This window comes from Podarcis muralis, chromosome 15 (assembly GCF_964188315.1).
Source record: "Podarcis muralis chromosome 15, rPodMur119.hap1.1, whole genome shotgun sequence".
In the NCBI taxonomy this organism is placed as follows: Eukaryota; Metazoa; Chordata; class Lepidosauria; order Squamata; family Lacertidae; genus Podarcis; species Podarcis muralis.
Genome location: NC_135669.1, coordinates 39,413,325 through 39,426,007, shown reverse-complemented (window position 1 = coordinate 39,426,007; position 12,683 = coordinate 39,413,325). Strand labels below are relative to the sequence as shown.

Below are 12,683 nucleotides of genomic sequence, written 5' to 3'. Positions count from 1 at the left end.
TCTCTTTCTCTAGGGGTGAGGGAAGCGCGCCCTCCCCTCCCCTCCCCTCAGCTGCGTGCCGAGGAGCGCGAGGCAGAGGAAGGATTTAAAATACGGGGTGGGGAGAGAGGAAAGGGGCGGAGCGTACATAATAAAACGCCGAGAGAGCCATGGTGGGTGGGGCTTGGGCGGAGCCAAAGGGCGAGCGAAACGGCCGTGCGCTGAAGTAAAGGAGGGGAGAAGAAGGAGGAGGAGCTCGGCCAAGCAGTTAATCTGAGAGGAAGGTGGTGGCGAAGGGGGGGGGGAGTGGGCGGGGTTAGGGAGTGAGGGGGCGGGGCAGGCCGAGCGGTTGGTTGGGGGCGGCGGGTGGGGAAGGAAGGGAGGGCTGGCCGGCCTTTTTCCCTGCCTCTCGCGAGAGGAGGAGGAGCTAAAGCCGGACGAGGAGGCCCGAGGTCTGCTGTAGCAGCGCTCCTGAAAGGGGTGGGCGAAGGAAGGGAAGAGAGACCGGCCAAAAAACTGCCCGTCCCTTTTGAGGTTTGTGCGCACATGCCAGTCTCGGCTGCGACAGGGGCAGCAGAGCCTCAGCCAATAGCAAAACTGGGCTGGGGGTGGGAGGCAGGGTAAATTTGCATATAGGTGTGGAGCCAGTCAAGGAAATTTGGAGAGGGGGCATTTGATTTTTTCTCTCCCTTACACCTTAGTTAGCCCCCTCCTCATTTATTCCCTTCTTAGAAGGATTAATTCTTCCTGTAGATTTATTTCCTTTCTACTCCCCCCCCCCCCAAAGGTACTCCAGAATCTCTTTTAGGGGTTAAGCCTTGAGATCGTGAAGGGTAGACCTTGAGCGGGCTTTTTTTGTTGTTGCTTTAATTATTTCCTTCTAACGTCTTCAGGGTGCATGGCGGTTTGCAAGCTGCGGAGCAACAGGTCCTTGCCCCGAGGTGTTTGCATTTGGAAAGATTTTTTTAAAAAATCGACATAAGAGGGAGTGGGTGAAAGTGGCTTTAAGGAGGTTGAAGGGGCCGAGACAGAAAAGCAAAAAAGGGAGTTGGCTGATAGGATGAACGCCACTCTTTCTCCCTTATTAAGGAAAGTCTCCCCCGCAGTTGGTTTGACGGGATGAGGGTGAAGATAAGGAGGATTTATTCAAATGTGATGGTGGGAAGGAGACATCGTTTTAAAATTTGGCACGTTGGATGGGTGCATAGATGTGCATACATCTATATGTGCATGAAGCTTGTGGATAACTGTAGAATGGCAGCAATTCTGCCCCACCCCAAAGAACACCCATCTTTTTCTGATTCCGCCTTTTTTTTACATGCCTGCATTGGTTGGTATCACAGAAATGCCTGTGCAAGCTTGAGTGGGAGCTTCAGTCAATCCTGGTGCCTTGATTAACATATCTGTATGTGGCATTTGCATAGCACAGGTTTTCATTAGGTGTTGGTTTGAACCCTCTTGATTGTAGATTTTAATTGTAGGTTTTAAAATGCTATGTGTGACAAGGGCTTGACTGTGTACCTGAGGCAGGCTATTTATTTGTAAAGAGGAATTATTCCTTGCATTGGGTGAGCAGTTTAAACCTGCATATTTCTTAGCTGGAAAACTGCTGCTAGTTAGTGTACAGTTCTGGGCTAGATGGGTCCTCAGTCTGACTCTATAAGGCAACTTTTTGTATTGTGGCAGTCCTGGTCACAGTATTTCACTGTATCATTTTTGAAGGTGGCATAGAGCTAAGGAGCATATGCATTCTTGGGGTTGTAGCTAAAGCTAGTCCTACTCAGAGTAGACCCATCACAGACAACATACAGAACAAACAAGGGTTTGTTAATTTAAATGGGTCTAACTCAGTAAAGCAGGGACGCGGGTGGCACTGTGGGTAAAAGCCTCAGTGCCTAGGGCTTGCCGATCGAAAGGTCGGTGGTTCGAATCCCCGCGGCGGGGTGCGCTCCCGCTGCTCGGTCCCAGCGCCTGCCAACCTAGCAGTTCGAAAGCACCCCCGGGTGCAAGTAGATAAATAGGGACCGCTTACTAGCGGGAAGGTAAACGGCGTTTCCGTGTGCGGCTCTGGCTCGCCAGAGCAGCGATGTCACGCTGGCCACGTGACCCGGAAGTGTCTTCGGACAGCGCTGGCCCCCGGCCTCTTGAGTGAGATGGGCGCACAACCCCAGAGTCTGGCAAGACTGGCCCGTACGGGCAGGGGTACCTTTACCTTTACCTTTACTAGCGGGAAGGTAAACAGCGTTTCCGTGTGCGGCTCTGGCTCCCCAGAGCAGCGATGTCACGCTGGCCACGTGACCCGGAAGTGTCTCTGGACAGCGCTGGCCCCCGGCCTCTTGAGTGAGATGGGCACACAACCCCAGAGTCTGGCAAGACTGGCCCGTACGGGCAGGGGTACCTTTACCTTTACCTTTAACTCAGTAAAACTGAGTTTTATGCAACCCTTGGTCTTGAGGTAGTATGTCTCTAAATCAGTGTTTCTACAACTTGGGTTCCCAGCTGTTGTTGGACTACAACTCCCATCATCCCTGGCCAGTGGTCATACAAATCCTCAAATTACGGTATTTGAGGTTTTTTCCTGTGTTCTCCTTTGGCTCAGTAAATTTGGGCTGATGGAAGAGGTCTCTGCTCCCTTGCTAGGAGCCATAAGCATCACAGGAAATAAGTTTTAGGAACATACCTGCAAACAAAGGCTGAACTGTTCTTTGATAAACTTCCTCTTTGTACCTAGTGTGTCCGCTGCTCTGGCTTTTAACAGCCAAGCCTTTTGGAAGGTGCCATTCTGTGTGTTGCGATTCAGCCCTTTGTTATTTACTACTGTTACTAAGGGTGATCTGCAATGTGGAAGAGCATCAGGGAGCCTGCAAGCTCCCTCTTTCCTAGTTGAGCCAGTGATAAAATGAAGGTTACTGAAATAATGGGTGCCTGTTTTCTTGTGCTGGGACCTTTGTGGAAGAAGGGCACCCCTTGCTCATTACAAAAATAAAGCATCACAATGCTATTGCCAAAGTTTTAAGGTTTAAGAGATATGACTAACTTGGTTCCGTAAAATAGCTTTATTTTGTTGGATTCAACATAGATTTATTTATTTCAGCTATTTATATACTGCTTAATCCTCAGAGCATCTTGAGGGGTATACAGTGATTTTTACAGAAATATACACTCTGTGTGTGTGTGTGTGTGTGTGTGTGTGTGTGTGTGTAATATAATAATATTTTAATTGATCAATTGTACATACTGCATTTTTGCTGCATATTTCTTTTATAATAACATTAACACTGCTCACTGCTTTGTAGACTTTTCTAATGCAAGCTCTACTCGGCTTTGAGCCATTGAAAATAATGGACAATGCTAACTTGGGTTGATTAATTTCAGTGGGTGTGCTCTTGAGTAAAAAGTGGCTGGATACAACCCTATCATAAACAAACTATGCCATACCAAAATTAATAAAAACAGGAGACGTCTACTCTTTCTCTGACCTACACTTCAATGTTTTTGTCCCCCAGTGACCCCCCCCCTTTCACAAACTCCAATATCCCACTTTTGGTGTCGTTTTATGGCTTAGACGTGTTAATGAGCTCTTGGATTTTCCAGAAATTCCTAGACCTAAGGGTGTAAGGACAGAAAGCAGAAGCCCTTTTTTTTGGGGGGGGGGGGGAAATCCAGGGCAAAACTCTGTCAGGTGTCCTCTTCTTCCTTCCCCCGCCCCAAGAGGCCTTTGCATTTTATTGGGGGCACTCTCATTCAGAGGATCTCCCCATGCCGAATCATCCAATGCGGCAAGGCAGGCTGAGTTTCCCTCTTGTGGTGAAAGTGCGGTGGCGAAACCAGAGCTTGCATTTACTTGCCTGGGGTTTGGCTGTTTTCAGGCTAGGAGCTGGGAGGAAGAAGCAAGAGTAGCGGCGTCGGCAGAGATGGCGCGGCTGGTGGCAGTTTGCAGGGACGGCGAGGAAGAATTCCCCTTCGAGAGGCGACAGATCCCCCTCTACATCGATGACACCCTGACGGTAAGCGGCGGTTGGGCAAGTTGGGCTGTGCGCTGGGTGCACGGAGGAATTGCAACATACAGAGGCAGTGTTTTGCAATGCCTAGGCGCTCTCTCTCTCTCTCTCGCACCCCCCTCCCGCTCCACTCCACCGCCCTCCCCGGGCTCTAGAAAGGCCTCAGCCCCGCCTTGGAGTTCTCCCAGGACAGTAATTGGTGCGCTTTGCTGCACACACTGTTGCATCAATTGTGCACAGTGCGCTTTCCCCCTTAACCATGTCTCTGACACACGCGCATGCAGGGGAAGGGGGGGGGGGAGAGCCATACACACAGACGGCCTAACCAGAAGATAGTCGTAGCCATTTTGGAACCTAGGTGTCTGCAAAGAAGCGGGAGGCCTCTGGTGGTTTTGCCTGACGCCTGAAAGGCGAAAAGGTTTCTGTGCTTCTTACATGACCAACTAGCTGTCTTGTCACTCAGGCTGTCTCCGTCCCAAAATCAGTTCGTGAACTTTCCAGGATTCGGTTGCAGTGGCCGTGCTCCGTGCAGTTGTGTGGCTTGAGGTTTTGTGTGTGTAGCTATTGTGTGGTGTTCTTTAAAAAACAACAGTGCACTAGTAGAGATTTGAACCTTGGCTCCGCAGGTCCTAACCTCTGCACTGCACTGGCTCTTGAAATGGTGCAAGAAGCATTTTGGATATATTACTCATATTTATGTAAGGAGCTTAGTGACCTGACATGCATTTCAGGACTGTTTGGGGGAGAGGAAGTGGTATGAGATGATCCAAATTCTGTGACAGCAAAAACTACAGCTCCCACCTCCAGAGAGAAAGTCTGTCTTATTCTGCAGCCTTTGATTTGATATCCCAAAGATGGACGTGTGTCTGGCACTTGGGGCCTGATGCTTGGATTATCCACTGTCAGAGGGAGGTTTGGTTAGGAAAGACCAAACTCTCCCACCATATTCTCAGTGCCAAATCAGACTACTTGTGATTATGGGAGTCTTGATTTTTGAGTAAGCTGAAAACAGCTTCCAAAAAATTGTAAGCTTCTAAAAGATGCTCAGGCTCTGATTTTGGTGAACCTCCACCAAGAGGAAGTTACCCAGGAAAAGGAAATCGCTGGGCAGCTTCTAAGATTACAACTCAGCATCCCATGGTGGTCCCTGGTGATGTGGTTTAAGAATGTAGGAGGAGCCCCGCTGAGTCAGGCCAATGGCCCGTCTTGTCCAGCATGCTGTTCAAACCAAATAACCACACGCAGGACCTGAGTGCAACATCACTACTCTCCCACCTGTGATTCCCAGCAGCTTTTCTTCTGGACCTGGCATGCTGGAGAGAGCACCAAGCCATTGTGGCTTAATAGCCTTCAGCTCCATGAATGCCACTATCCTTTGGCACTCTCTGAGCCGAGTCCTCTTTCCTGGTTTTACCTGGACAACTGTACGGCACCTTTTAATAGCAAATTTTCATGCCTCTTAAGCCATTGTGCGTGTCATGCTGAAATTCCCTCTTCTACACCACTGCTGCGAGATGTAGCTGTGTCCTCATACACATCTCTCTCTCCCCCCCCCCATAAGAATCATAGAATCATAGAATCATAGAGTTGGAAGAGACCACAAGGGCCATCGAGTCCAACCCCCTGCCAAGCAGGAAACACCATCAGAGCACTCCTGACATATGGTTGTCAAGCCTCTGCTTAAAGACCTCCAAAGTAGGAGACTCCACCACACTCCTTGGCAGCAAATTCCACTGTCGAACAGCTCTTACTGTCAGGAAGTTCTTCCTAATGTTTAGGTGGAATCTTCTTTCTTGTAGTTTGGATCCATTGCTCCGTGTCCGCTTCTCTGGAGCAGCAGAAAACAACCTTTCTCCCTCCTCTATGTGACATCCTTTTATATATTTGAACATGGCTATCATATCACCCCTTAACCTCCTCTTCTCCAGGCTAAACATGCCCAGCTCCCTTAGCCGTTCCTCATAAGGCATCGTTTCCAGGCCTTTGATCATTTTGGTTGCCCTCCTCTGGACACGTTCCAGTTTGTCAGTGTCCTTCTTGAATTGTGGTGCCCAGAACTGGACACAGTACTAGAAGCAGATGTGCCCGCAGCCTGGACCTCACTGGGGGCCTCATTCTGCACAGGGAGCTTCCTTCCTCTTCCTGTATGCAGATTATGTCATAATATGTTTGGATCCGGTAGTTCATCCACTCGCTGCAGCCAGGCTTAATGGAGTGATGATTACTCTAAGGCTATGTACAGTGGTACCTCGGGTTAAGTACTTAATTCGTTCTGGAGATCTGTTCTTAACCTGAAACTGTTCTTAACCTGAAGCACCACCTTAGCTAATGGGGCCTCCTGCTGCCGCCGCGCCGCCAAAGCACGATTTCTGTTCTCATCCTGAAGCAAAGTTCTTAACCTGAAGCACTATTTCTGGGTTAGCGGAGTCTGTAACCTGAAGCGTATGTAACCTGAGGTACCACTGTATACGCTACACCTTTAACATTATTTCCCTCAAAGAATTCTGGGCACTCTAGTGCACCCCTCCCCGGGTTACAGTGCCCAGCAGCCCTTAACAAACGGTCTTCAAACAGGCTTTAGAGACATAGCATGTACAGTGGTACTTCTGTTTACGAACTTAATTCGTTCTGGAGGTCCGCTCTTAAGCTGAAACCTGAAATCCTGAGGCACGCGTTCGCTAATGGGGCCTCCCGCTGCGCATGCACCTCTGGCGTGCGATTTTGGTTCGCATCCTGGGGCAAAGTTTGCAACCAGGAGCAGCTACTTCCGGGTTAGTGGAGTTCGTAACCCAAAGCGTTCATAACCCGAAGCGTTCATAAATAGAGGTACCACTGTATACAGCCTTACAAAGCTGCAATCCTAAACACCCTTAATTGGGTAGGGCATAAGACCCCATTAGACACAGTCAGTGTTAGAAATTAGCCAGTCGTCAAGTGTGTTTTGCTACTGGCATGGGTCCAGTTGCCACTACGTGGAGATTTCTGGGCGACCACAGTTGAAAAACCTCTGCCTTAGTCCACAGTTAATGCCATTTCCATTTCCACAGTATGCGTTTCTCCATCTTGGATACTGGGACAAGTGAACTGTTGTAAGAGCAAGCTACAGTCAAGCAATTTAGTTGAGTCCATAGAAGCATAGAATTGTAGCGTTGTAAGGTACCCCTGGGGGTCCTCTAGTCCATCCCTGGGCAAATAAACATTCCATTGTGGCGACTGTAACCTAGTTTTAAAGTGCCTTTTGGCACCTAGCTTATATATCAGAATTTCTAACACTGGACACAGTGGCATATTTAACTTCCCAGCAAAAAATGGCTAGGATTTCACTGTACTTTAATAACTCTTTGAGATGTCAAACATCTCAAAAGGTGCTGAAATGGGTCACTGTGTGTCCTGCAATGTGCTTACCAGTTGCAGGCCTTAGATTTGGGGACTCGGCGCTACAGCTAGGTGTCTGCTGTAGCCCCAAGCTCAGGTGAGGCATGTTACATTTTGGTGGAAGGATTTGTATGAGATAAACCATTTTACCTGGTTCCTGCTGAACTGACAGCCGCCTCTTGATCTAAGAACTCTCTTACATTTGAGACGTAAAAGCTTGGTCTAAAACACCCGCAGAGCCCCAAGCTGGGGACACCCTGATGAATGTGTCACTTCAGAAGCTGGCTGTGAAAGCTTCCCTCTTATTCTGCTGCCTCTGTGCCTCCAGCTTCTCCCTTCCCACAGCTGCCTGGGCTTGGACAGTGGCAGCCGTGCAAATCCATACTATTTGCCACGTTCCAAATATATTTGGTAGTTGTCAACAGTCAACCCGTACCAGGATTGATTTGTGGCCCACTGGAAACATGATGTGTGTGTGTGGCGGGGGGAACACACTTCTCCTCCAGGTTGCAAAACTTTGTTGCCTGGTCACCTGGAGGTGCTGCTTGGGTGCCCTAGGTGAGCAGCAAGCCTGCTAGAATTGGGGCAGGGAGGGAGAGAGAGCTGGTGCCAGTCGATGTTTAGACTGCAGCTCCCATAATCCCTGACTGTAGGTCATGTTGGCTGGGACTGATGGGAGCTGTAGTTCAGCAACATCTGGAGGGCTCTCCCAATACCTGATAACCTGGATATGCCAGGATTTGAACTTGGGGCTGCTCTGCTACTGAGCTGTGTCCTCTTCCCTTTGCATGAGTGTTGCTCAGTTTCTGTGTCAAGGCGCATATCCTTTCCTTTGATATAGTGGTGATTGGTTACTATAGTGCAGGGCTAGTCCCCTCCCCTCATGACACACCCTCTGTGCAGTGTTAGAAATTAGCCAGGGGCCAGGTGCGTTTTGCGACTGGCGCAGGTCCAATTGCAACCACATGGAGATCTCTAGATGGCAGGTTGGCGGCCAACATTTCCATCTAACTGGCCCCTCCAGCTTTCTTAAGCAGGTAAACAGGAGAGCTTATTTATCGCATTTATACCACACCTTTTCCCCCAAGCAGTACATGGTTTGGCTTCCTCGTCTGTTAATCCCTGCATCAACCCTGTGAGGTAGGTTAAGAGGCTCTAACTGGCCCTAGGTCACTCAGTTAGCTTCATGACTGAGGGGATTTGAACCCTGATCTCCCAGGTCCTGGTCAGACACTAACACTGGCTTCCTAGAGCACTTCTGCTATGCGTCAGCTCTATAAATTAAGTAGGCAAATAAATATGGGGAAAGCCAAAAGTCGCTTATAGAAGGATCTGAAATACTTTCCTTGAAGCTTGAATTTGTATTATTTGATGTGTTGTAAACTGCTGCTCTAGTTCGCCAGAAGCGGCTTAGTCATGCTGGCCACACGACCTGGAAAAACTGTCTGCAGACAAACACCGGCTCCCTCAGCCAGTAAAGCGAGATGAGCACGCAACCCCAGAGTTGTTCGCGACTGGACTTAACTGTCAGGGGTCCCTTTACCTTTAAACCGCTTGAGATTTTTTCTTTAAAATATAAAGCAGGGTAAAGGTAAAGGTACCCCTGACAGTTAGGTCCACTCGTGGACGACTCTGGGGTTGTGCGCTCATCTCGCTCTATAGCACGGAATTGCTAGTATAGCACGGGAAGCTAGTATAGAAGTGAAATCAATAATAATAATAATAGTAATAATAATAAAATAAATAAATAAATATCGTTAGAAAAAAGGCACCTAGGCATTCCATTGTGGCAGCTGTTACCTAGGTTTAAGGTGCCATTTGGCAATTAGCTTATATACCTGAGTTTCTAACACTGTCTGTTTGGAAGAGCTGTCTCCACCTACTTTTAAATACTTCTCTGTACTGTACGTCGCATAGGGCTAGAGAAAGGGTTAAGCAGATATTTTAGAAAAGCTCCCATCATTCCTGGCCCGTAACCACATTGGTTGGGGCTGAGTTGGGAACCCCCAACAACATCTGGGTGCTGGTGGTAACAGGTTCCCCAACCTCAAAGTTTAAAGGACAGAAAAGATCCTTGCAAATCAAAGGAGTCTGTGTTTGTGCTCATAAGGCAGTGGGAATGTTGGATTGGACCAAAGTTCACTCCTTTGCCTTCTGGGAGCATGAGTCATTCTTCTCTTCTCAGTGACCTCTGACCTTCTGAAGGATCAAGGCTGCCACTTGCAAGATAAGGTTTTCTGTGGTTGGCTTCGAAGATCTGGGGTGGAGTTGGGGGTTGGTAAGGTGTGCTCCTCGCCTCCCATAAATTCATTGTGGGGATTTCTTCCCCTTGCCCTCCAAACACTGAGTGGCTTTCCACATAAGCCAGATATACAATAAACACACAAGCAGTGAATCTAGAGAGTAGTATAAAAACAGCAATATATATATTTATTTTATTTTAAGAAACCAGATTAGATGAGAAGCTCTGGGGACATAAAATGGTCTTTGACTTTGTGATGAAAAATGAAACCAAATAGGGAGTAGCAAATCTCTCCATTTCAGTTTCTTCTTCTTCCAGTCTTAAATTCAGCTCTCCAGAATTTCACATCAGTTTGAGGTTGTTTTTTTTTTTAAAGATCTTCATGAAAATGGCTATGAAAAGTCTTCAACGTTTGCGTCTGAATTTCTAATGCACATGTCTTCGTATGCAACTTTGCTGAATATTCCTATTTTTGCAAGCCGTCCCCCCCCCAATACAATGTATTTTTGTACATTAATTTCACTAATATGTGCTTTTAAAAATGTACAGCTGACCTACCATGTGCATTTTTGTGCATATGACTTGGTTGGGGAACTGCATTGCAAAATTCGGTGAAGTGGCAAGTTGTGGTGGATAGCTGAGTTGGTGCAAATTAGGTAGAGTCTCATTTAGATTCAAACCAGGTCGAATTTATCTCCCATCCCCTCAAGGTAGGCATTGGGGCGGGGGGGAATCTCCTTTGGAATGTTGTTCCAACATCAAGGTGCCACTACTGAAATGGTTCTTCTCCCAGTTAACCACCCAGTGCACTTCAGAGGACAGTAGCACCACAGAGAGGAGAAGCCAATGAAAGTAGGAGACTCTAGTCCAGTTTGCTGCGTGTGTGCCCAAGAGGCCTCTGCTGCTCCTTCTAATTTGGACCTGGGATATTGGTTTGGTTTTGCTCCCATAAAACCACGTTGCAGAACAAACCTTTACTTATAGATCATGGTTTGTTAAGAGCAGATCAAACCACAGCCCTTGGTTCAGGCAGGTTGCTAAGTTGGAAACTGGGTCCCAGTGTGAATGGGGAGGATGAAGAGGGTGCAGTTTTGCTTATGCTCAGTAAACCATGGTTTGCGGCTTACTGTGATGTGTGAACTTTGAGCGAAATAACTTGGGGTGCTGTGAAATCCAGAAGGACAAATGCTAAGAATATTTTTGCACGCTCAGAATCGAGGCAGGGCTGTTTTGGATGTGGGCATGTGCTGTAGTGGCATGAAACCGTGCAGGGTGGTAATTAAAAGTGATATTTCACAGGGCAGGAGCTCAGACAGTGACTAGTTGTCACTGTTATGCCACAGTTGCAAGGCACATGGAATGCTGTCTGCGTAGGGTAACTTTTGGACCTCTTTGAACAACTGCCGAGCCAAAGTACACAGAGAAGAGAAAACAAAAGACAACTCATTTTTAGCTAGGCTAGTTTAACGCTGCTTATAGTTACATAGAATAAAGAATTATATAGTTGGAAGGGAACCAAGGGTCATCTAGTCCAACCCCTTGCAATGCAGGAATCACAGCTGATTAATCCCTGATAGGTGACCATCAAACCTCTCTTTAAAAACCTCCAGTGAAGGGGAGCTCACCACCTTCTGAGTTAGTCCCTTCCCCTTTTGAACAGCTCTTACCATCCAAAAGTTCTTTCTCAGGTTGAATTGGAATCTCCTTTGTAGCAATCTGAGTCCATTCATTTGGGTCCTCCCCTCTGGAGCATCAGGAAACAAGCTTGCCCCATCATCCACGTGACAGCCTGTCAGATTTTTGAACGCGGCTATCATGATTTCTGTTTGGAAAATGAAAATAACAAAAGCCAGGCCGCTTTGCTTTCACCTGTTACACCTCAAAGGGGCCACCAGACATTCCACTGAAGAGAAATGTGTTAAAGGTGTTAACTGAATTGCAGGTTTTTTTTATTTTTAAGTGCTCAAGCTTGAAGCTAGATCTTAACTTGGTGAAATCCCTCCCTCCCAAAAAAGAACCCCCACATGCAACTTATTAAAAAGCACTTTGATTCTTTCTGGTTCTGTAGTTCTGGTTCTTGAGCCACCTGTTCAGAACTGGCTTTGGGATGTCTGTTTTCATTAATGCCACCCCCAACCCCAGTTCAGAATTTCCTGGGGGTTTCCTTTGAAAGGCGACGGGGAAATGAAAGTGTGCCAGATCCATAACGCAGACGGTGTTACCATCCAAATTAAGGCAGAGGGGGGGAGGTCCTTGGAAAAGGGAGACACAGTTGTACCTTGTGTGCTCAGGACTTCTGTAGTCCAAACTTCTGATATGTGGAAGCCTTCTTCACACACACTCTGCTAAAGTGGGATGCTTCTGCACACTCTTCCAGCTTGTGTTTGCCAAGAGCCCAAAAGCGAGAGATTCTCGGGGGATGCCCGCTTCCGTGCCTCTCGAGGCAGACCTGCCAGCCCTTGTTGGGTGTAGATTTACCAAGTAGGAATCAAATCCGGAAGTGTCACAAAGCGCTGCGCCAATTAGTGTAAATCCGCAGGGTAGTCCTTGCTCCCAGCCGTTCCCCCCACCCTCCTCACGCAGGGCTACAGGAGTAGAAAACATTGTACCTTGGAGTCACTTGTTTTTAATTAATGCGCTCCTAAATTGGCACTTTGGGAGAATTGGCTTCTCCCCCACCATTAAGCTGTCACACGTGCGTGATTCCCGCTCTGTAATTTTGTTGCTGTAATTAAGCCTTTGGATCACTTACTCTTGCGTGGCGTTTGGAGGCTGGTGACTACTTAGGAATTGCACAAGCCCTTTGATAAGCAGAAGGACTGTAGCTTAGGGGGTAGAGCACCTGCTTTGCATGCAAAAGCTTCTGGGTTCAATCCCCAGCATCTCCAGGTAGGGCTAAGAAAAGACTCCCTTCCTGCAGCCCTGGAGAGCCACTGCCAGTCAGTGTTGACAGTACTGAGCTAGATGGACCAATGGTCTGTCTTGGTATAAGGCAGTTTCCATTCTTCCTGTTTAACTGGCTGGCTAAACCAGATGAGAGTAGCCGATGGGTCTCAAACCCTCGGTGAGTTAGGGACTTCCCCTGC

General features: G+C 47.8%; 1 protein-coding gene across 5 annotated transcripts in view; it reads left to right on the top strand.

Annotated features, from left to right (window-relative positions):
* Nucleotides 1-184: 184 nt before the first annotated feature.
* Nucleotides 185-12,683, top strand: part of GGNBP2 (gametogenetin binding protein 2) — a 34,287-nt gene continuing 21,788 nt past the window's right edge. For 3 of the 5 annotated variants that reach the window (XM_028708572.2, XM_028708571.2, XM_028708567.2), the window contains exon 1: nt 3,849-3,986. In XM_028708572.2, the coding sequence (XP_028564405.2) occupies nt 3,894-3,986 (93 nt within the window). In that variant the 5' untranslated portion in view covers nt 3,849-3,893. Of the gene's footprint in view, nt 206-389; nt 514-3,848; nt 3,987-12,683 lie in introns of those variants that run through there. The other 2 variants (XM_028708569.2, XM_028708568.2) reach the window with 2 other exon arrangements.